Raw genomic sequence first — 26,048 nt, forward strand, 5'->3', positions numbered from 1 at the left:
TCCCGTCACTATAGAATGATATGCTGCCAGTCTCCTGTCACTATAGAATGATATGCTGCCAGTCTCCTGTCACTATTGAATGATATGCTGCCAGTCTCCTGTCACTATAGAATTATATGTTGCCAGTCTCCCGTCACTATAGAGGGTTATGATGCCAGTCTCCTGTCACTATAGAATGATATGATGCCAGTCTCCCGTCACTATAGAGGGTTATGATGCCAGTCTCCTGTCACTATAGAATGATATGATGCCAGTCTCCCGTCACTATAGAATGATATGATGTCAGTCTCCCGTCACTACAGAATGATATGCTGCCAGCCTCCCGTCACTATAGAATGATATGCTGCCAGTCTCCCGTCACTATAGAATTATATGTTGCCAGTCTCCCGTCACTATAGACTGATATGTTGCCAGTCTACCCTCGCTGCTGTCACCACAGACCCTTGGCCACCCTGGTCTAGGCAGTGCCCGCTGACCTCCCCGGCAGACACCAGCACAGGGCGTGCACCAGGGGGCGTGCCCGCGCCTGGCTCTAGGGCTCCTCGCCCTCCCTGCAGCAGAGCCCGATGAGAATCGCTGCAGAAGGGCCGTGCTTCCACCTCTCTCCCGGAGCCCTGCGACCAGCCAGCTGCTATGGATGCACACCGGAGCGCACTGCCTGCAGCCTTCCTGCTCTGCTGCCTCTTCCTCTGGGATATCCCCTGCTGCCAGCAGGCATCCATCCCCAGCCACCAGCAACAGAGGACACTGACAAGGCACCGCAGAGACAGCACACTGCCTGCAGCAGCCAGCCGGGCAGTGCCAGTGGTGCCCCACGACTACATGCTGTCCATTTACAGAACTTTTTCTGCAGCTGAAAGACTGGGCATCAATGCCAGCTTCTTCCAGTCTTCCAAGTCTGCCAACACTATCACAGGTTTTGTGGACAGACACCGGGGTAAGCTACAGACCCGCTGATGTGTTTTGTGCTTTATGGTGCTTTCCTTAGCTGTGTCCCCATAATAGGATGTGTATCTAGAATGCCAGCACACAGACTGTATGGGGTCTGTATATACTAGAGATTGTTAAACTGCAGTGGAACTATAAGTACCAGCATGCCCATACTCAGAATCTGTCACTCTCCCGCTGTAATGGAACTACAAGTACCAGCCTGCCTCTGGTTTACATATGCTGCAGAATTTAGCCACCTGTGGCTCCCCATCTGTAATGGAACTACAAATACCAGCATTCCCTTACTTTACTTTCTATATATATATATATGCAACAATATAGCCAACCAGTAGCTCTCCAGTTTTCTGTGAATCCGGAATTTGTAGTTCCAGGACAAATGCAGACACAGAACTGGTATTATCACCTATACTTTAATATATATAATTGGTGTGTTATGTGTAGTGTAATGATAGAGATCATTCTGCTCTTAGAACTGACATTTATTGCTCCCCAGGGGCCTGATGATTAAAAAAAAATGATGTTACTGTTACAAAACCAGGAGGGGGGAAAAGATTAGAGGGGACCCCGGCCACATAGGAGTCAGATAACAGGTAACAATGAGTTTGGGGTGGAGGGAATGGGTGTTTGTCTTGTGTTTCTGTCTTATCCTATGTTAGCAGAAAGAAGGTTTATTTTTATCTAGTCCAGATGGAAAACAAATACAGGGTTCAACGTGAATGTGGGTAAACATTTACCAGTTTAAATGGATCTTATCAGCGAGATCACCTGGTATAACACCAGCCGTATAAAGAGCCAGTGTGAATGTGACTACTAAATCGGTATATACTGTAAAGCCACAGTATATCAGGTGATCTCTGGTAGACAACTGGAAAAAGATGGGATCCCTCCTCTACTCTACTCATAGATCCAGATTAAATCCGATTTCCACAACCCTGAGAACACAGCATTTGAGATCCCCACAGTTATATTGTTAGCGATTTATGTGTGGGTCATATACCACAATTGTTTTTTTACTGTCCCCCAGGCTATGGCTGTATAGAATTCTAGTGCTTCTTTACCCCTTATGTGATTTAACTCCCCAAAGTGGTTGAGCGTTGCAGGCTGAGGCTTATATAGTATCAAAAATTAATTCAAAGAGCGATTACATTTTATTATACTCTAATCCCAGTCATAAAACATGATACTGTACATTGCCTTCTATTTAGTTGCTATTTTTGTAAGTCATTACAGGCAGACTAATTAACAGAGCTCTAATAAGGGTTATAAATTCTTACACTGACCCCCTCTTCTACTTTACTCCACGAAATGCCCCCCCCCCCCCCCCATACAACCCCCCCCCCCCCCACACACACACACACACACCTCCTCCACCCCTCCATAGCAGCCGCCCTGTACAACCTGACCGCTGAAGGTGTAGGCAAGCTGAGCTGTGTCAGTGGGGTTCATTAGCTGTTAAAAGGTCTGGAGAGCAAATTAACTAAACTATATTTTATGTTGATTTTAGGACAAAACTCCTCTTTGAAAAAGCCACATGGTTCCTTTGTAGTTATATGAGCTGGTTATTTAGTCTCAGTTTCCATAAAAAAAAAAAAAAACTCAGTTAAGACGAGTTTGCCCAAGGGGCTTGCTTTGTGATCTGCTAGGACACAACCATTATCTTGCTGGGGTAAAACAAACCAAATATATATTTAAAAAAAACGAAAAAATAATCCTATAATCATGTGTATGATTCGTGCTTAAATCAAAGGTCTTGTGGATTGTACAAGTCTGTGTTTTATTTTATTTTGTGCTGGTATTGAGGTGGTGGTGGGGGGGGGGTGGGGGGGGGGGTGTGTCACTGAGTGATGCCTTTTATTCCACAAATGATCATCTCTATGGAGATCTGTTGACAGTACAGAAGTTTTAAGAAGGCTACATGCTTGATCAGCAGTGATTGACATTCTATACAGGGTGAAACACCTCCTTGCATCTCGGAGTCTTCTGAGACCCCCTACACTTCCCCGGTCCCCTAAGCCACAGCCTCACTTTCTTCCTTTGATTTTGATTTGATGTGTCACAGGCCATGACCTCTTTCCTGGACCTTCTGAGTGTTGCTTAGCATCAAGCCACTGATTGGACTATTTGAACACATGATCTAATTGAGTGTACATGTCATAACATATCAAAGATTGTCTAGTCTTCCATAATGAAGGGGTGGGTGTGGGTGGTGGTGGTGGGGGACCAGCCTATGGCACATCCCCAAGAACTTCAAGAGGACTTCCACCCCTGTGAAGTCCTAGCTGCCTCTTGCTTCCCCCCCCCCCCCCCAAGCTAATTGGTGCCTCCTCTCTGGATGGGAAAGGTTGCTGTCAATCCTCTTGTAGACAGATTAGCCTCCAAAAAACGACTCAATTAGATAAGTTTCGTTTTTCAGGATAAGATAAAAGCTCTGTCTGTCTGAAAGAACATTCTTTTCTGTATGGGTGAAAATGGGTCAGTTGCATGTGAAATTTATCTAATTGAACAGAATCATTATATCATCCAGTGTAACTTCATCTTTACTTGGTCATCATTGCATTATCTGTTGCAGAACTGGTCTATCATTTAAGAGATAGACAATCTGTACACCAAGAAGGCAGACAGCAACTAGTAGTTCCCCAGCAGCCATAAAGTATAAAATAGACATCTGGTCGGTTGAGAAGAAACGTTTTACTACACTGAGGAAGCAGAGGTTCCATAGAATCTCTTCTTTGGTACCAAACATTTCACCCACACACCCAAATCTCATACATAAAGTTTGGGGATTGTATTAAGTTGCGTTTGTTTTGTTGATATTTTGCTTTTTTTTTTACTTTTTTTTTTTTACTTTAATGAGCAAAGAAGATCTGCAGAAATGCTGTGTGGTTTGCAAAAAAAAAAGATTTTAAAAGGAGGTGAAAAAAATATTTTGTTCACTAGATTCTTGTTATGATCGCAAGATCAGACAGGACTTTAGCTTATTGTAAGAAAATTACTGTTGGCACATGAAGTAACTCATTAAAACGCAGATGGTGTTTGCTGGCTACAGGACCCCCAGCAAATTGAAGTTCAGAGCAAAGTAGGACAATTAGGGGCTGCGAGTGAGAGGCGTCCAGGGATGAGGGGTGCATATACCCCCTGTGACAGTCTAACCTAATAGGGGTGCAAATACCCCCCCCCCTGTGTTTAGCACTACATGCATATCAAACACCAGTACAGTCTGTTTTGCTCACAGAAGTATTACTATAATAATTGCAATACAAAATAAAGCAATAATATATATATATATATATATATATATATATATATATATATATATATATATATATATTATTGCTTAGTTTTGTGTTAGTATAGTGTTATTCTTGACCTTAAAATCCAACAATAACACTAATAATAATATCAATAATAATAATAATAATAATAATAATAATAATAATCCAGTGATAAAACAATTTTAAACAAATAGAAATTTTCGAAATATTTATTTACAGAGGAATGACTAAATCAAGGCATTTCGGTACACCGATCTAATTAAGATTATATTGGGGAAATGTGCAAATAACTAAGTGAATTTTTTGTTTGTGTTTAATTTTAATTACACGTTCTTTGCGTCATTTAAGCAGCGCAGTTGCGAATTTGCGCACCGTTAGGAATATTAATGCGCTGTGATATGAAGTGTGCGCATCTTTATACTATGTGTTATGCAGAACGTGGAGTGGGTGGTGGGGGCTGAGGGGGTTATAGAGGAGGGACAACCTCTGTGCAGTAGTTTTGTCCGAGAATTGTGCTTGGCAAGGGTAAAATAAAATATAAGCAAATAAGTATTTTAATGGGCAAGTAGGGAATTCTCTACTGTTAATTATTTTGGTGACCTTGTATTCGATTTGTTTGAGCCTTTATAAAAACACTAATTCAGACCAGACGGCTAAAGTAGTGAAAGAAGCGTGGGGAGGTTTTATTCTGGAGCTACAAGTTGGCAGAACAGTTCCAGCGCATATTCCAGCGCATATATACAGTACACCGCCTACTTACTATACATACATATATTATACTGCATCTATACAGTACACCGCCTACTTACTATACATACATATATTATACTGCATCTATACAGTACACCGCCTACTTACTATACATACATATATTATACTGCATCTATACAGTACACCGCCTACTTACTATACATACATATATTATACTACATCTATACATCACACCGCCTACTTACTATACATACAGGTATTATACTGCATCTATTCAGTACACAGCCTACTTACTATACATACATATATTATACTGCATCTATTCAGTACACAGCCTACTTACATAAATATACTGCATCTATATAGTACGCCGGCTACTTACATACATATATTATACTGCATCATACAGTACACAGCCTACTTACTATACATACATATATTATACTGCATCTATTCAGTACACAGCCTACTTACATAAATATACTGCATCTATACAGTACGCCGGCTACTTACATACATATATTATACTTCATCATACAGTACACCGCCTACTTACTGTACATATATATATTATACTGCATTTATACAATACACTGCCTACTTACATACATATACTGCATCTATTCAGTACACCGCCTACTTACATAAATATACTGCATCTATACAGTACGTAGGCTACTTACATATATTATACTGCATCATACAGTACACCGCCTACTTACATACATATATTATACTGCATCTATACAGTACACCGCCTACATAATGTACATACATATATTATTCTGCATCTATACAATACACCGCCTATTTACATACATATACTGCACCTATACAGTACACCGGCTACTTACACACATATATTATATTGTATCTATACAGTACACCGGCTACTTACATACATATATTATATTGCATCTATACAGTACAGCGCCTACTTACATACATACATATATACATATATTATACTGCATCTATACAGTACACCGCCTACTTACATACGTATATTATGCAGCGTGTACAAACTGTCCCAGTGCGATTTGCATCACCTCTTCTCTGTTGCGATTGCACCTCCCTTTTTTCGCTAAGTTTATTTCTAGAATAATGAAAGGTCATATTATTATTAATAATATTATTATTATTATTATTATTATTATTATTATTCAAATTTGCATTGGCTACCCTATATGAGCTCATTTTATAGGCATGTTAAAGCCAATAATTTATATATCACTTTAGGGCTGCAAACCACTTGTGGTGCCTTATAAATAAAATGTAATAATAATAATAACAACAATTTATTATTATTATTATTATTATTATTATTATTATTTATTGCTCTCATTTGGTTTGTGTGAAGTTGGACCACCTAGCCTTGGACCATCTAACACCTACACTATATATAGAATATAAGCTCTCTCTAGCAGGGCCTCTCATATCGCTATCTCGGCTCAATTGCGCCTACAGTAGGACTCTACCCCCTACAATTACTACAGTGTCCTGTCCCCTGATGCATCTGTATATATTTACTATGCACTAAATTGTCTTGTACTGTAGTCATTGTTTTCTTGTTTTTGCTCATTTTATATTCTGTTGTGCTCTTGTGGCACTATATATATATATATATATATATATATATATATATATATATATATATATATATATATATATATATAATGTTATACTTGTGGACAGAACTGTAAATAAAGTCCCAGGAGCAGGCTGCCCGTGGCTGCAGCAATGTTCCCCACAGCCGTAAATCCTGCCCGGGTTACTTGTCCGCTGCCTGCCAACATGTATCACTCCTGCAGTGCGAGACCTTTGCTTCATTAGCCAATCATTACCTCGAGATTTATGTGACTGGGGCTCACAAGGGAATGAGAGAGATTTACTGCAGCTGCTGTAGGACTACAAGTCCCATCCATATGGCCTAGGGGCGAGTATACTGATAGCCAGTATACTGGTGTGTGGGGAATGATATTATTAATGTACATCAATGGGATCATTGATTTTCGGATTAGGATGGGATATCTGGATGAATATTCTATTACTGTCATGGGATTATATTATCCTAACAGATAAATGGAGAATTAGTATACAAGGTTTCCTTATATACTGTAGCATATGTTGGCTGTGAATAGTGGAAGTCCCTGTAATACACGATCTGGATGCTCAGATAAACATAAATGTTGATTTACCATTTGTCCAGAAGGAAATCAGAGTTGATAATGTTCCTGAGGGAGAGAGAGAAGACCTTTGTATGTATATTAGTGTAGCGGTGGGATGCTATGGTCACAGGTCTGATCACACAAGTCCTCCGGCTGTACTCCTTACATGTGGTTAGTGGGCTTCCTCTCCTGGTACACTGTTCCTGATAGGGCGGGTTAGGAATCATTTGAGTTAAGATGTGAGCACTGATGAGTTGGCTGAGTGCCCAGTACCTGATCAGTACGGAGGTTCAACGCTCAGCCAGCTTCTATAGGACACAAGTAATGAGGACTGTACTACTGATCACATACATCTCCCCAATCCCCCCTCCCAGTATTGTACAGCACCCCAGTGGCAGACCCACTCTGACACCCCTCTCCTCCAATCTACCGTGTTCCCCTTCCTAATCACACCCTTCTAAACCCCCCCCCCCCCCCAAACAAAAAAAAAAAAGATATCTATCTACTGTATCAATCTATCTGACAACCATAGACTTGGCATGATTAATAATACTCTATCTATATAGTAGGAGAGTATTGTATTATTGTATTATGTGTTATACAGCGAATCGGCAGCAGTTTGCTGCAATATATATTCTTTGTCTTATCGCTTATATTATTTGGAGCAATTGTTATATGTATAAATATTATAAGTATTCACCATGTTTAATATGTTCTCTCTCTCTTTATTCTAACACTATTTTATCTATCTATAAATCTATCTACACTACAGTGTCTGTCACTCTGCACTCACTGCACAGTGCCTATCACCCTGCAATCACTGCACAGTACCTATCACCCTGCAATCACTGCACAGTACCTATCACCCTGCAATCACTGCACAGCACTCATCACTCTGCAATCACTGCATAGCGCCCATCACCCTGCAATCACTGCACAGTACCTATCACCCTGCAATCACTGCACAGTACCCATCACCCTGCAATCACTGCACAGTACCTATCACCCTGCAATCACTGCACAGTACCCATCACCCTGCAATCACTGCACAGTACCCATCACTCTGCAATCACTGCACAGTACCCATCACCCTGCAATCACTGCACAGTACCCATCACTCTGCAATCACTGCACAGTACCCATCACCCTGCAATCACTGCACAGCGCCCATCACCCTGCAATCACTGCACAGTACCCATCACTCTGCAATCACTGCACAGTACCCATCACTCTGCAATCACTGCACACTGCCCATCACCCTGCAATCACTGCACAGTGTCTGTCACACTGCACTCACTGCACAGTGCCCATCACCCTGCAATCATTGCACAGTACCCATCACCCTGCAATCACTGCACAGTGCCCATCACCCTGCAATCACTGCACAGTGCCCATCACCCTGCAATCACTGCACATTGTCCATTACCCTGCAATCACTACACAGTACCCATCACCCTGCAATCACTGCACAGTGTCTGTCACACTGCACTCACTGCACAGTGCCCATCACCCTGCAATCACTGCACAGTGCCCATCACCCTGCAATCACTGCACAGTGCCCATCACCCTGCAATCACTGCACATTGTCCATTACCCTGCAATCACTGCACAGTACCCATCACCCTGCAATCACTGCACATTGTCCATTACCCTGCAATCACTGCACAGTACCCATCACCCTGCAATCACTGCACAGCGCCCATCACCCTGCAATCACTGCACAGTACCCATCACTCTGCAATCACTGCACAGTACCCATCACTCTGCAATCACTGCACACTGCCCATCACCCTGCAATCACTGCACAGTGTCTGTCACACTGCACTCACTGCACAGTGCCCATCACCCTGCAATCATTGCACAGTACCCATCACCCTGCAATCACTGCACAGTGCCCATCACCCTGCAATCACTGCACAGTGCCCATCACCCTGCAATCACTGCACATTGTCCATTACCCTGCAATCACTGCACAGTACCCATCACTCTGCAATCACTGCACAGTACCCATCACCCTGCAATCACTGCACAGCGCCCATCACCCTGCAATCACTGCACAGTACCCATCACTCTGCAATCACTGCACACTGCCCATCACCCTGCAATCACTGCACAGTGTCTGTCACACTGCACTCACTGCACAGTGCCCATCACCCTGCAATCATTGCACAGTACCCATCACCCTGCAATCACTGCACAGTGCCCATCACCCTGCAATCACTGCACAGTGCCCATCACCCTGCAATCACTGCACATTGTCCATCACCCTGCAATCACTGTACAGTGGTGTCACACTGCAATCACTGTACAATGTCCATCACCATGCGATCACTGTACAGTGGTGTCACCCTGCAATCACTGTACAGTGTCCATCACCCTGCAATCACTGTACATTGTCCATCACCCTGCAATCACTGTACATTGTCCATCACCCTGCAATCACTGTACATTGTCCATCACCCTGCAATCACTGTACAGCGGTGTGTCACCCTGCATTCACTGTACATTGTCCATCACCCTGCAATCACTGTACATTATCCATCATCCTGCAATCACTGTACATTGTCCATCACCCTGCAATCACTGTACATTATCCATCACCCTGCAATCACTGTACAGTGTCCATCACCCTGCAATCACTGTACATTGTCCATCACCCTGCAATCACTGTACAGTGTACATCACCCTGCAATCACTGTACAGTGGTGTGTCACCCTGCAATCACTGTACATTATCCATCACCCTGCAATCACTGTACAGCGGTGTCACCCTGCAATCACTGTACAGCGGTGTCACCTTGCATTACACTATATACATTTATAAATGGGAAACATGTTTACAGGGAGACAACAGTCACATATTGACCTGACCAGTGCACGTCTGTCATCTGAGTGTGCAGTTTATTATCATCAGATGTCTGTGTCAGAACTTTAAGGGTTATGTATCCTCCACTGACCAAGGGGATTGCTCACACTTCAGCTGGCCATGCATCTCTTCCTTTCCAAACTCATGTAGCGAACAAGCGTCCAAAAAACTCATCACCATTAAAATGAAACAGTGGAAACAATAGGGATTTGTTATTCCAAAACAAGTTCACTTTCGTTCCAAGTTATTAAATGGCGTGCGCAATCCTGCTGTAACGATGCGCAATCCTGCTGTAACGATGCACAATCCTGCTGCAACGATGCGCAATCCTGCTGTAACGATGCGCAATCCTGCTGCAATGATGCGCAATCCTGCTGTAACGATGCGCAATCCTGCTGTAACGATGCGCAATCCTGCTGTAACGACGGAGCACTGTCGAGGATTATATTGTATTTGTCAAAACATATATTTTGCCGAAATGTATGCAGCATTACTCTATATATCCTATCTCGGCTGCATAGCTATATTAGTACAACGACCTGAAGCCCTTTACATTTGGCCTCACTCTGCTAGCAAAATGCAAAAGATTATTTGCCAGAGTGTAAATTTATCCCATGATAATAAAAACAAGATTAAATAAGATTACAGCTGTTTGCACGTCCGGGTAATTCCAATGCAATAGGACTGATCGTTCTGTTTATAATCTGGGCTTGCTGTAAAACACTGGTTCAAAAAAATGAATTAACATTGATATAGTTGGCTGTGATCATAAATGAGAAGTGTCAGGTGTGGGAGAGGAAAGAAGATGCTATGGGGACGGCGATCAGGGGTCGGTAATGCAGATTACACAGAGACAACAGGTAGAATAGGGGAAGGCTGCATTCACTCCCATAGGATTAGATGTTGCTGTAAAGTGGATGGTTTTATCATCTACAGGAATAGCTGGCATTGTATGGAATGGGCAGAGATATGGGCCTGCTGCTAATGAACACACTCACAGCCAGACCAGCCAATGGCACCTGCATGAGTGTAAATGGCACCCACTCTGCCATCATCGTACCCAGAGGAGACCACTGGGAATGTAACCTGTAGTTGTTACTTGCTAGATGAGAGGTGATGCTGGCCACTGAGCTACAGTGCTCTCTACCATTAATAGGGTCGTTGTAGCACTACAACTCCTAGCCTGATATGTATGTATATATATATATATATATATATATATATATATATATATATATATATATATATATAGACACACACACACACACACACACACACACACACACACACACACACACACACACACACACATATATGTATGAGTGATATAGTGTTATTTATATAAGTATAGCATTTGTATAGTTTTTAAACAAATAAAATGACAAATTGCTTTTGTTTTCTCAAAACCATACCTGAAATATCTGTTTTTATTCAATCATTTTGCTTTTCATTTTTGTTTTGCAAGTGCATTCTACGTGCGTGTGGATAGATTGGCTAAATATCGCCCATCTGGATTCAGTTATACGAAATTAGACTTGTCTTAAAAAATGACTAAACAAACGCGATTTCCTCTCCGTATTCCAGCGCTTTGAAGGCGATGATCTCGGTGAGAGCAGGAATGCTTGAATGAATGAGGTTACAGCAGGGGAGGGGAGGGGGGGGGGGGGGGTGTTATGTTCATAACTACTTTCTATGTACAAAACAGGCGCATACCCTATAAGTCACATTACATAAATAATGTCTTTTTATAAGGATGATGTTATGTTTTGTCACGAGGTTTCTCTTTCTTCACCCGCGCGAGTCTTGATTCAATGTCGGTTTTTAAAGTGGTAAAATATATTTATATAAAATTTCAAGTGAAGTGTGTCTGTTTATTGGAGTTTCCTGTGGCAAAACTAGGTCAAAGCTATAAAAATGTCGTTTTTTTTTTTTAATGATTTCCCAAAGAGAGTTTTAAGATTTACCCCGGCTGCTCTAAACACCAATATTCTATACATGCAAATTTAACGAGACTTAAGGGACGCAAATCTGTCCAGTTCTTAAAGACTTAACTCTACAAATAAAAATACCATAAAGGGTACTCCAGAATTTGGAGTATTAGATTTTTGTTTTTAGTTATTATGATTTTGTGGATATTTAAAAAAAAAAAAAATGTATTTATTTATTATTTTTGGTACCGGTGCGGAACTGTCCAGTTAGGATTTGTAGTCACATTCCCTGGGATTTACCTATATTCAGTAGTGTATAAAAGATCATTGTCCATGTTTCCCCCAAACTTGAATTGAGTAAATTTAGACTGGAGGTTTGAATAATGGTAAAGAGCAAAAGAAATAAAGAAGAAATAGGAAGCAGAACAAATGATAAAATAATCCTAATAATAATCTTAATCTTAATAATAATAATAATAATAATAATAATATTATTATTATAATACACCTTTTACGAATAATAATAATAATAATAATAATCATACAAATACTACTACTGCTACAAATAATAATAATAATAAAAATTATAATAATAATTATAAAAGTATAATAATACTATTAATAATAATAATAATAATAATAATAATAATAATTTTATAATAATACTATTAATAATAATAATAATAATACAATATAATAATAATACAATATAATAATAATAATAATAATAATAATAATACAATATTATAATAATAATAATAATAATAATAATATTACTACTACTAATAATATAATAATAATATAAATGTATCAACAGATATTAACCCTTTATTAACCCACATCAGTATACCATTGACGCAGAACTGCAGAACTGTTCCATAAATAGCCCGCAAACTGCCCCCTCTCCGTGTGCTGTAAATAATACATCCGCAGACCCTTTTGTGTGTTAAAAAATCATTTACATTTAGCAGTGACATTTGCAGACAAGGGCATACAAGCTTTACTTAACCTCCTGTTTGCCGGAGGGCACTGCTTTTACATGAAGGGTTGAGCTGCAAGTTGTACTCAGTGCATTAATTAATCTTATTTGACATCCTGTAGACCCGGCCACATTCTTTCCTGATGAATTGTGTAGTAAGTATTTATTGTATCTTCTATTGACTCCTGTGGGGTTTAAGCTATGGTTTAAGTTATGCGCCATGAATTGATGCCGTTTCTGAAGTCTCCCACTGCTCAATAGTTCTAGGTGGTAGTAAGTTCTACTCGCAGCCTTGGTTGTAAACAGGTCACTAGCAGCAGTAGCCCCATTGGGAGCTGTGTGTGCTTTCCGTGCTAGGAACAGGACTGAGCTGCCCCCTCTGTCCACACTGGTGTGAATAGGAGAATACGTTTTATGTGTCTTAAATATTCCATAGCACAAAGGCAGTGTGTTCTCATGTGTGTACAGTGCTGAGTATCCAAGAGGGTCAAAATGAAGCTTAAAGTTCTAGCATGTCCTATAACATTTTTGTCATGATTATATTACTGTGTTGGTGTTACAAGACCACTGTCTGTGTTTCTGCTGTTATGGGACTTGTAGTTCGACCCCGAGAGACCAGGGATTCGTAAGCCTGCTGTAAATGTTGAACGCATTATTTGTTTAAATATTTTTTTCTGCATTTAAATATATGACTGCAATAGACTCCCAAGCTTTAATACAGTATTGTGGCTGAGCCCTGCTTCCTTTCAAAATGATAAGATGAAGGGATTTGAGTACCTGGTAGTTATATTACATCTTAGCCAGGTAGACACTAGAAGCTCCAGACTCTTAAATGAAACTGACAGCAATTTTTTTTTCTTTTATCTTGCAGACGATCTCTCCCACTCTCCTGCTAGAAGACAGAGGTATTTGTTTGATGTGTCCACGTTGTCAGACAAAGAGGAGCTGGTGGGAGCTGAATTAAGGATCTTTCGGAAGGCTCCCATGGAGCTGGCCAAAGCCCCTTTGGGGCTGTACCACCTGCAGGTATCATCCTGCTCATCCCAAGCCCCATTGGATTCCAGGACAGTGGACCTGCGGGATACTATCATGCCTGGCTGGGAAGTGTTTGATGTGTGGAAAAGTCTGCACAGCCTGAGTGCAGCCAGAAAACAGCTCTGCTTGGAGTTAAAGGCCACTTCAAGCATCTCTGGGTTGGAGGTGAATCTAAGAGGACTAGGCTTGGCCAGGAAACCTAAGTCCCATCAGGAAAAAACACTCTTAGTGGTGTTCACGAAGTCCAAAAGGAAAAATCTCTATAATGAGCTAAAGGAACAGGTCCATTCAGCCAAAGGTCTGGAAAAAGAAGCCAAGTTTCAGTTCAAAACCAAGAGAAAGAGAAGGACAACCTTTAATAGTCGTCATGGCAAACGACATGGAAGGAAATCTCGGGTGAGGTGCAGCAAAAAACCACTCCATGTGAATTTTAAGGAATTGGGATGGGATGATTGGATTATAGCCCCATTAGAATATGAAGCCCATCACTGTGAGGGTGTCTGTGACTTTCCTTTGAGGTCTCACTTGGAGCCCACCAACCATGCCATTATCCAGACACTAATGAACTCTATGGACCCAGGATCTACCCCTCCAAGCTGTTGCGTGCCAACAAAATTGACTCCTATCAGTATTCTGTACATAGATGCGGGTAATAACGTGGTCTATAAACAATATGAAGATATGGTTGTAGAGTCTTGTGGTTGTAGGTAGCGGTTGGTTTAGAAGTTCTCAGTGTCATAGTAGAATATGATGGAGAATATAAGAGAACTCAAGGACAAGAGAGGGCTGGCCCAGGACGGAGTTGGGTAAAACTTCAATAAGTGAGAGTGAGTGGTAATCCGTTCCTGGCGCGCCCCTTACCCTAGCAGGATTTATCATTGGCTGCAAACTAGGCACTACTGGTCAGTGATGGCATTGCATGGACTGTGCTGCTCACAGACATCTTACAAGCAAAGCAAATTGTTTCCTCCAATAGGGCGAGCAATGCCAGTGGCTTTCAACATCATTTAGGTCATATTTTTAGAACTTCGCTGAAAGGAATTGCATTATTATCTGATCCTTCACTTGGAATGCTGCTGTATAGATGAATTACTGGCAGCATCAAACTTTCAAGACAATAGAGTTATTGGCGAATGATTGGTTTAAATTACAGATCTACACAATGTTTAGGTTCCACAACTGGTCAATGTAGACGGAGAGGATTTTATGGTGGTACTTTGTTAAAACCTCCCCCCCCACTTTTTTAAAAATCTATTAGATCCAAATCTATCCAATCCAGTACAGAGTGTCACGTCTGGATAGCAAAGGATTATGTTGCTGCCTTGTCTGTTGATTTTTGGAGTGTACACAAGAGACATTGACAGGCACCTGTTCAAACTCAGTCCATTTAAGATTACAGGAAGGCAATAGTCTCCTTTTCATGGGCTGGCATGCGTAGAGTAATGGGGGCAGTTAACAACCAGAGAGGCCCCAATAAAGTGTTTTTTTCCTGCAATTCCCACTACCTTTCTTATCACAGAGAGATGTCATGATCTGTGTTGCTTCTAAGGGGGGTGTAATGTGCTGTGCACAATACCAGGACCATGAAGAGTAAATAGGAAGGGGGCCAGGTGACGGGGGCGAGTGGTGGTAGAGGTTAGGTATCCTAAGAAGAATATGAGATTGAGGAAGAATCAGAAGAGTAATAAAGAAATACATAGGGGAACCTATTTCATATCGAGCTCTTATGATGTATACATAATGCAAAGATGTTGAACTGTGATCCACATCTTTCAGTTTATATGTGATAGAACAGCTATTGGTCCTTTTGGCCACTTCAATTAAATCTCCCCACTGTATTGGTGGATTTAGTTTCATATGCAAAATAGAACATTTATCTATCTCAAAAGTATTACCACTTCTTAATAGTTTACTAGATACATTCTCAACTAGAGTATACCTTGGTTGGTCCAGCTTCCTTCATCTTTGGTGGGACATCCGCACTGAATCATTGGAACATCCAGTGCCTTCTTGCCAACATCACTGGATTTATACAGTGTAGTGTGGACCAGTATTTATTTATTTTAAATGATGGTAGTGAGATTATGCATCACTGGGGGCCAACCGTAACTAGGTGGCTCAAGACCAACCACCCATCGAAGACGAACAAAGCTGTAGGAGACATAAGGGCTAGATACACTTTAGCAGAGAGCATATCTTGAAAACAATAAAGTATACAAGGGCTGTATTTGCATGTTTGACACCTAGGGCATCATTTGTTTTGTATGTCAAACATAAAATCATTTCTCTACTAACCCTGGTCATCCGGGGGAATGAATCAGGCTTTCTTAAAGAAAAAAAAGACCATTATTGAATCTCTATATGTTCTCTTTATAGTCATCCAATAAAAAGCGGTGTTCTTAAACCCTTCACCCAGTGGCGTAACTAGAAACATGTGGGCCCCATAGCAAAAGTTTATAAGGGCCCCTATTTCTCACCTAATGCTAAAAAATGCATAAAGCATATAATAATTTGACAGGCAAAATGGGCCCCTCTCAGCTCTGGGCCCCATAGCAGCTGCACCCCCTGCACCCATGGTAGTTACGCCCTTGCCTTCACCCTGATCCCGCATGGTAAAATCTGTTTTTATCATATAATCATTTCATAGAAATAAAAATATTATTGAATTTAAGACAGCGGTTCTCAAACTGTGGGTACTGACCCCAAAGTGGGTCTCGACCCTCTCAGCATGGGGTCGCGACTCCATGTTGCTGACCATCAGGCTTATGACTTTTCTAATCTCAGTCAGTGATTCAAAGAGTCTGAAAAATCGGTTGAGTGGTCTGTTATATTAGACTCCTCCCATCATTTTGTGCCTCCACAGTGCTGCCATGTATGTGCTGTCTGCTGACTACACATGTGATGTGATGACCTTCTGCAGTAACTTGCTGGGTTCTCATAATTATTTTTATTGTCTGATGGGGTCCCAGAGCAAAATAGTTTGAGGACCCCTGTAGAAGACAATTTTACATGTTACCACCACCTAACCATAATTTGGGGAACTACAAGCCAAACAGGCTCCGAGCTGAGCCCTTTATTGTCTTGGTCTCCTGATCTCATTTTGCCACTTTAGGCCTTAACAGTTGCAATACTAAGAGCAGGAGATGAGGCCATCACCCAGTATCACCATGAAGCAGGTTCAGGGAGTAGAACGCAATAGTTAAGATAAAAGGGCGGAGGTTCACAGTTTGGATGACAAATCAGATTTTGTTGATAACATGCATGTGAGTTCAATAGCCAATTCTTAAATAGTAGGTTGACATGTGACGCCGATTTTCAGTAAATACCATTAGTAGTCCATTTGTAATCATTGCAGCCCTGTCAGATGCCTACAATGTCACCTATTTGATTGGACCAAAATACACCATATATGATGGAGCTGCAGAAAAGTGTCCATAACATAAAGGTGAGATATAGGGGATGAGAAAACGATAACAGCTGCCTATAAAGGAGATGTCTTATAATACATTTCCCATGCATAGTAAAAGGTGTCACTAGTTTTCCCAACATTCCTGTAAGATTACAGTCTAAATGAGCCTGGGGTCAAAGAAAGAAGAAAAAGATTTGTGCGCGATGATAATTACCAGTTAAGTGGATTCTAAGTCTCAGTCTGAAAAATCTTCAAACAAAGCAATGTATGACTTAGATTAAAGTAGTTGCAAATTGCAACGAGTATATTGTTTTGCCAGAGCACTAAAATAGTAAGTCCGACATAGTAAGCTATGGTTTTCCTGCTGTTGTTCAGCTGACAGCTGTGGAGATGCTCTGTTACCTGCTAGGAGTATAAGGGGCCTGATTCATTTCATTTGCAAAGAACATTTGGTTTGCTAATGGATGGGGCAGATGTAACATGTGCAGAGAGAGTTTCATTTGGGTGAGTTATTTTGTTTCTGTGCAGGGTAAATACTGACTGCTTTATTTTTACACTGCAATATACTGTAGATATCAGTTTGAAGTACACACCCGACTCAAATCTAACTCTCTCTGCACATGTTACATCTGCCCCACCTGCAGTGCACATGGTTTTGTCAATTAGGAAACCAGGGGCATGATGTTATAGGGTGAGAGTTTCAGAAAGTGAGAGATTTTGGGAGAGTTTTCCCATTTTTTTAAAAGCGGCAATCATTAACAATGCAAAACCAGGTTGCTTTTGCCGTGTAATTTATTGCTGCTTTAAAAAAAATGGGAAAACTCTCCCAAAATCTCTCACTTTCTGAAACTCTCACTCTGTTACATTTGGCCCAAAATGTGCTTTGTGAATTAACCTGAATCACCCCCCCCCCCCCCCCCCCGATTCAGATATGGATACAAAGTGAGGAATAACGCAGTTCTCCAATAATCAGAAAGCATGCGCAGGACCGGTAATGCTCACGTGGGCCCTACATACTTTCACGCAGTAAGGTGCAAAAGTCATGTGATTGACAGTCTGCAGCAATTTGAGGGTGGAGAAGGGACCTAGGAAACAATGCTTACTCCGTCCACATCTGAATCAGTTACATGTTCGTTCGCTGAACATAGTTGCAACTGGGACTCAACAACAGATAGCATCCTCATAGTGGGCGTGAGTCGCACGCAGGTCCGCAGTCCGTCTTGCTTGCTAATGGTATGCTAATGCAAGTACATGCGCATACACCACGCCACCTACTGTTCTTCTGTCTGATGTCACAGCCTTCTGGCAACATGTCATAGCCTGCAATGTGCAAGCCGTTCATCCATATTCGTGTAGTTTTAAAGCGGCAAAATATTCACGAGGCAAAACCAGGTCTGTTTGGTCTTGTCAGTTTTTGCAGCTTTAAAAATATGGGTAGACTTGCAGAAAATCCTGAACAGCCTGCACATTGCAAGCTCTTGTATATTGCCCTTCATTTTCATAGCGGCACTTACACCTACCCTATGTTGGGTACAAGAGATCTGTCTGAAATAGGCATAGACCCATGGTTCCCAAACTTTTTTGAATCACAGCGACACCTGTTTGGGAACCACCGGCATAGGCCATTCTGGCTACACTCCCACAACACCCCCATATTCTTGCCGTTATCACCCAGACTCAGTCGCACAGAAACATGTGACAATGTTTATAGTTGTTAAAGAACAGGTGCGGTTTGCTAAAATTTACTAGGTGCGGCCTTATACAGAACTGTGTATAATCCTGAATCAGACCCAATATTTCTATCAGAGTTTCTAATATAAAAAGTCTAGCTTGTGGCAATCTCAATCTCTGATGTATGCAAATGCCCGCTACAGGCACACACACCCGTTGGGTTTCATTTAGGGCTTCCAGGTCTCCTTTTTTGACAATCCATCGCAGTTTTCTCCGATCTGCAGACTATCCGACACTTGACAGTTGGAATCACAGATTGAATACCCCCCCCAATACTTCATTTTACTCATCGCCATGGAAGCACTATACTAGAATCTGACGGCAGAAAATAACCTACAGTATCCACATATTAGAGTTTTTTTGGTAGGTTGTTGTTTTCAGTAGTATTTATTATCGTGTGGTAGAACAAGGGCAAAGGTCAAATTTGCGAGCAACCAGCTCAAATGGAGGTCAAATTTGACCCATGTCTTATATAATTTACCTAGATGGGATTAGAAACAGGGATGACGGGGGAGGGGGGGGGGTATATGACATAGTATTGGATTCCCTCATTAATTAACCGATAGTAATTGATCAAACCTGACAGAATTTGTTGACTGGCATTGACTTGTCCCCCCCTTCTCTAAATATCTTCCTTCAAATATCAGTAGATCCAGGTGATCAGAATAAAATAGGGATGGATCCATGTTGGGCTCTTGGTTGTCCAGGCAGAAGTTCTGGGCAGTGCGGAAGTCTACCTAAGACTGTGAAAGGTGTTTATCACTAATAAAGCTTTTATAGTGAAAGACAGGTTTGAGAGCCACTGTTTCTTCCTAACCAACCATGAAGTGACCTCCTCTCGTAAAAGATTCAAAAGCAGATAGCAAAATCTCACGCCAGCTGTGTCCACTTTCTGCTGTGGACAATAGAATTAATATCCTTGCAGGTCCGGGAATTTTACCTTCCAAACCATTTTTTTTGTAGTGTGTGTTTAATACGATATACGGGGGGGGTTCTACTTGTATCTTTCCACTCTCTTGGCGAATATGTATCCGAATGCTCATTCAACATCGGAAGAAATAAATGGACTCGTTTTATAATATTTAACTTTTTCCCCCCGAAAATGAAAGGCAGCTGGTTGGAAACATGGATCTGACAAGCTAAGGGAATCTTTAGTAAATCAGCACCTGCCTGTCCTAAATGGATATCCTGGCAAACCTACTATCTCTATGAAAAAATATCTTGGCTTTGCCCCTTTATAGAGACGTCAATCTGAAGATAATTATCTGTTCCTACATTTGGCAGATTTTGTTATTGAATGAACTGTCTCCATTTAATAGCTAGTATAAAACCCAGCAGAGCGGTCAGTAGTTGGGAGAAGACAGATAATCCCTGGATCAAATGGGTCCGATTGATGTCTTTGCCTTTCTTGTCCCCAAAACTGCACTTTTGAACGTACATACCCTTGAACCACATTTGCTATGTCTATGTCATATAAACTGAATAATTCATATCTGGTTTTTAAAGTTACAGACTGATACGCAAGGCATGCTAATTATATAGTCATAGAGAACATGCTCGGCTAAGATATAATGTAAATGCACATTTTTTTCCCAGAATGCATTGTTGTTCACGGCAAAGTTGTAAATATTTCTTATTTAAAAATCTTTTAGGCCGAGTGGAATTTAACAACCGCATTCCATGGGGAAAAAAAACATGTCTGACAGACCGTGCAGTGTGCTAATGTGCTCCTGCCAGATAGAAGGTTAATGTAAATATATATAGTTATAAATAATAATATTAATATGCACTCAAAATGTTTAAATGTGTATTTTTTTTGTGGAAAAGTTTATATTTTAAATGTACAGGGTTACACATTAATTATTCAGATTTTGCTTAGTGTTACATTTTCCCTTAAATGCTATTTCTATGGGGTCGTTTTATCTGTGGATGAGAGATAAAGTAGGGAGAGGTAAAGTTCCAATCAGCTTCTCCCTGTCTTTTTACAGGCTGTGTTGGGATAATTACAGTTAGGGGTGGATTGGTGACAGCAGTGGGGCTGCAGCGCATTCCAAAATTCAAATACTGGAACCACCCCAACTGCCACCTTAGCCTGGCAAGCATTGCTTGTTGGGACTCAGTGATATTTGGTGTGGAACCCCTATTTAAATTTTGGACTGCGCAGCTGCCCCACTTCTGAAGCCGCTACTGATTGGTCGGTTCTTTCATCCCTTTATCTCTCTTATTGCATTGATAAATATTTCCCATGTTCTGTGCCACTTTCAGATACAAGTGTAACTGTCTACCTCAATATATTTCAAGTATCTACAAACTGAAAGATTTCCTGAGGTAAATTCATATTCAAAACCATTTTACCATACATATTACTGGATACTATTAAAATTATTACAATATTATTAAACTTTTCTTTGAGATAAAACAGTTTTTTTTGGTTTCGTCATTTCTTTGATTTGTCATTTCAAGCTTATAACATATCTGGAATATTTAATGACAATGTCTGATGCAAATCATACTTAGACACAGTGGCAGCTTCTACCTGACTGTGGTGGTGGGGTTCCGCTACTTGTGCAGGAAACCCTCGATAGCTGGGATACGGTACCTGGCGCAATGGGTTTGTCAGGTGCCATGACTGGCGCATGCGCAAAAGCGGTAGTGGGGCTGCATTTGCACAAAACACCAGCCTCTATGGACTGCACTGGCTGCAGCCCAGAGAACCAGATTGGGCTGCACCACAGCCAGGGAGTGGCTGTCGGTCACAGTGAAACCAGTGTAGCCACGGACTGCATCTAGCCCACTGGCACTGAGCTCAGGTGGTGGATATGTTCTGGGGGAGTGGGTAAAATCCACCACTGCTTAGACAGCCCATTTAGAGCATAACAATCCTTATCTGTTTTCTCAGAATGATACAGTAATCCTTGTGTGTACAAAAAGTTCCTGCCCCCGTCACCACTATCGGAACCGATCCCCTCTTAATTGTGTAGAGTTTCTTTACTTTCTAATCATATATATGTTTACAGTGTAGGAGGTGGGGTTGGAGAATAGAGGGAGTGTAAGCTCATTACGCAAAATGTACATTGAGCTATTACAGACTGCCAGTTGGACAATTGAATGCATTAAGTAATGTGATTCAGACATGGGGCCAGAGGCACTAAGCTTCAAAAGTGATAAAATGGAGAGTGATAAACAGCCAGCCAATCAGCTTCTGCCTGACAATTTTCAAACACAGTTTGTGACATGGCAGGTAGGAGCTGATTGGCTGGCTGTTTATCACTCTCCAATTTATCACTTCTGAAGCTTAGAGAATCTGGCCCAGGGTGTGTTAAATCAGGAAGATTACAGAAAGATGCACTGTATGCAAAGGGGCATTAAACAAACTGCTTAAAGGGTATGTCTAACTCCACACGTGTGCCTATGCTTAAATGCATGTTGTTTCAAGATATTTCCACATAACATTGGTAACAATATATTTTGGGAAGTTTTGCAAGTTACTAATACCCCTTTCACACTGCAGCCGATGTATTGCCGATTTTTTAGCCTTTTAAACCGGTTAGAGCTGCAGTGTGAAAGCGCCAGTCTGCATTTACCGGTTACAAATAACCGGTACTTGCAAACGGGTAAAAAGCAGAATCCTACACGGTTCAGAGCCGTTTTTTTTATGCAGTGTGAATGGTGAACCGGTATATAGGACTCAGGCAGCAGTTATCACTGAGCTGGTTATCAGCGCAGTGAATATTTAATGATCGGAAGCTGCTCATTATATATGTGCATATGTAATGAGCTGTTCATTCATATGCGCATATGTAATGAGCGGCTCCTAGTGACCCGTGCACGTCCGCTGTGTACCGTGCTGCTTAGATCCGCAGCCAGGTACCAGGGGAGGGAGGGGATGTTACTAGGTGCTGGCTGTGTGGGGGGCCCCTGCTGCTTTACTCACACCTGTGGCTGCCACCCACGGGTCACCCCCTGAACCCGCTCTGCCTACTGCATGGTATATTACTGGTTAATTACTGTGTACCTTTCATAACGGGTTCAATATGAAAGGTACAAAAACAGTAATTAACCAGTAATATAGAAACATAGGATTTGACGGCAGATAAGAACCCTTTGGCCCATCTAGTCTGCCTCTTTACAGTTTACAGTATGCAGTTTACAACATTTATAACCACCATAGTTGCTGTAGGAGTGTGGTATGACAGCATACTGACATCGGAATCCCAGCCGCCGGTACTCCCCCCCCTTGCCCTCCCCTTGGCGCACGATTCCCCCCCCCCGTGCTCGTACCTGCCCGGCCGAATCTGCAGTCACGGTCCCGCCGCCGGCTCCTACTGCTATAATGAAAACGGACTCTTAGGAAATGGCTGCCCCCATACTGCAGACAGAAAACTGTCTGCAGTATGGGGGAAGCCATTTTCTAAGAGTCAGTTTTCATTATAGCAGCAGGAGCCTGTGCAGGGAGAGTGGAGACGGAGAGACGGGACCATGAAGGCAGGCAAGACAGCAGCGGGTAACTATAGCCCCGCAGACCCCCGGCGCCCACATGTTCTCTGCGCCTCTCCGCCCCCGTGGGGGCTGCGGAGCTATAGCTACGCCACTGGGGCAACCCTTGCGGGTTTGCTGCTCTCACCGCACTGCAGGCTTGGCGGCTCGCTCTATATTCTCGCTCTATGGGGGTCATAGACCCCCACGAGAGAGAATTGCCCCTGTTGGTTGGGATCCCAACTGTTGGTCAGTAGAACAGTCGGTATACTGACCGTCATCCGGCACCCGTGCTGTAGAAAGCCAAGTGCTTACACTAGTGCTAGCCAATCTTTCTCAGTTCACAGCCCCTAGTTTGGGAACTGATTTACACTTATACATGGCCCGCCTTATTTGCAGCTCCATAACCTGCCCTTAGCCTAGTTTATATTCCCAAATCCTCAACCTTATAATGTCCCTGTAATTTACCCAACATTTCCTGATACAAATCCTAGCAGGAATGTCCCCTGATATACTCCACTGTCAATAGAAAATGTAATTAGAACCATACGGTACTCTTGGAAGTGTTTATTTTCCAGCTACTAGGTAGCTTTTACCAGGCCCCCATTACACACTATTGTTTTAAATTGACTGAAGAAAAAACCCTGTTGTGGAATTTGTACAACACGGTCTCCATTGTGTCTTATTTAAAGGGCCTGTTTAGGATCCTGCTTGTAGTATGTGTAAGATAAATGACATCATTGTGAGATCCATTGACACTAATTGACTCTATTGAAAGTGTATAATCCCAAGTAACTGTTATGTATCACTAAAGCCCACAATTGCTGTGTGCTCCTCTGAATGCCGCACTCACAGAGGTTTCCACTTGTACAAACTGCAGGAATCCCTCTGCTATGGAGAGTGCTGTAAAATGTTCTTTATTCACCACATAATGAACAATTTACAAAAAAAAAAAAAAAAGACGAGGAGGCTGTTTCTGAAAGGGGTGATAAGCCAGGGGAACTTTAAGGACTATTAGCCAGATGTATTAAGCTTCAAAAAGTGATAAATAACCAGCCCACCAGCTCCTGCCTACCATGCTACATGCTGGGTTTGAAAAATGACAGGTAGGAGCTGGTGGGCTGGTTGTTTATCACTCTCCATTTGATCACTTTTTAAAGCTTGATACATTGTTGATTCTGTTCTGTCCATGGCTGCAGGGCATACCTGCCGACTTTTTGAAACTCCTCTCCGGGAGAAGCCCGAAGAGGAGTGAAAGGGGGGCTGGAAAAGGCTTTGTTTTGGGGGCAGGGCTGATGTAACCAAGCCCCGCCCCCATGACAGGCTACCGCATCAATTTGTGGTCTGTGGATGGGGAGGGGCCAAAATGACGCAAATAGCGTCATTTTATCCCCACCCCCTTCCCTGCAGACCCGTGAAATTCGTAGTTTTAGACCACGGGGAGAGGGGGAGCAGGGGCTATGGTGAAAATGCGGGAGGCTAGCCCACCTTCCCAGGGGGGCGGAAGGGGGACCCGATTTGCGGGACCCTCCCGGCCATTCCGGGAGGGTAGGCAAGTATGCTGCAGGGCAGGCAGCATAAATCTTAGGGCCAGTGGCGTAACTATATAATTTGCGCCCCCCCGCCAAACTTTTTCGGCGCCCCCCCCCCTCCCCCTCCCCATCCCCATACCTGACAGAGCCGCATCCAGTCTCCCTCAGCTCCACTGCGCTGCTCCAGTCTCCGCTGCGCTGCTGCCCGGCATCTGTGGTCACTGTCCCGTCACTCGCTCCCGGCGCCGGCTCCTGCTGATAATGAAAAGTGACTCTTAGAAAATGGCTGCCAAAACTGTCTGCAATACGGGGGCAGCCATTTTCTAAGTGTCACTTTTCATTATCAGCAGGAGCCGGCGCCGGGAGCGAGTGACGCGACAGTGACCGAAGATGCGGCCGGGCAGCAGCGCAGCGGGTAACTATAGCACCGCAGCCCCCCCCGGCGCCCATAGTTACTCTGCGCCTCCCCGCCATGGCGGGGGCTGCGGAGGCCTAGTTACGCCACTGCTTAGGGCCCAGAACACTGATATCTCTGGGGCCCCCCCAATACATCAAGCATAGTTTTATTACATTGCACATTGATTGTATTAGAAATAAACATATAATTCATATTTACTATGCAATATAATAGGGAAGGGCAGATGGGAGGGCACGGCATTGTGCGTCGTGTGGTTTGGTGCGTTGTGTGATGTCACTAAACCCATTAATACGAGTAGCCAGACAGGTGACTAGGCAGCCATGCTTACAGCCCCTGAGTCCCTCAAAGCCTTGGGGCCCCTCAACTGGTTGGGGCACGGTACAAGTGTTCCACTTGACCTCCCCTGTTGCCTGCCCTGCATGGCTGTGCCCAGTTATAGGTAGATAAAGTCCTTCTTATTCTTTCAATCTCTCTGGTTTATTTACTAAGATGTGAGTTCTATTTCAGTTGGGATGTTGCTATGGGCAACCAATCAGAATCAACTTATTTATTGAGCATCTTCTAGAAGATAAT

The 26,048-nt window shown here is 42.3% G+C and overlaps 1 protein-coding gene across 1 annotated transcript; it reads left to right on the forward strand.

The window, feature by feature from the left end:
- Window positions 1-594: 594 nt before the first annotated feature.
- Window positions 595-14,766, forward strand: GDF6 (growth differentiation factor 6). The gene is made up of 2 exons (XM_083186209.1): window positions 595-937; window positions 13,746-14,766. Exons 1-2 carry the CDS (start codon window positions 634-636, stop codon window positions 14,618-14,620), a joined length of 1,179 nt encoding a protein of 392 aa, XP_083042335.1. The 5' UTR covers window positions 595-633; the 3' UTR covers window positions 14,621-14,766.
- The last annotated feature ends 11,282 nt before the right edge of the window (window positions 14,767-26,048 follow it).

Source organism: Crinia signifera, chromosome 5 (genome assembly GCF_055691185.1).
Source record: "Crinia signifera chromosome 5, ASM5569118v1, whole genome shotgun sequence".
Taxonomy (NCBI): domain Eukaryota; kingdom Metazoa; phylum Chordata; class Amphibia; order Anura; family Myobatrachidae; genus Crinia; species Crinia signifera.

Bases quoted from the DNA above. Each gene is read 5' to 3' on its own strand.
- GDF6 (XM_083186209.1), top strand. From the start codon at position 634: ATGGATGCACACCGGAGCGCACTGCCTGCAGCCTTCCTGCTCTGCTGC. The intron at 938-13,745 runs GTAAGCTACAGA...TTTATCTTGCAG, and splicing joins TTTTGTGGACAGACACCGGG to ACGATCTCTCCCACTCTCCT.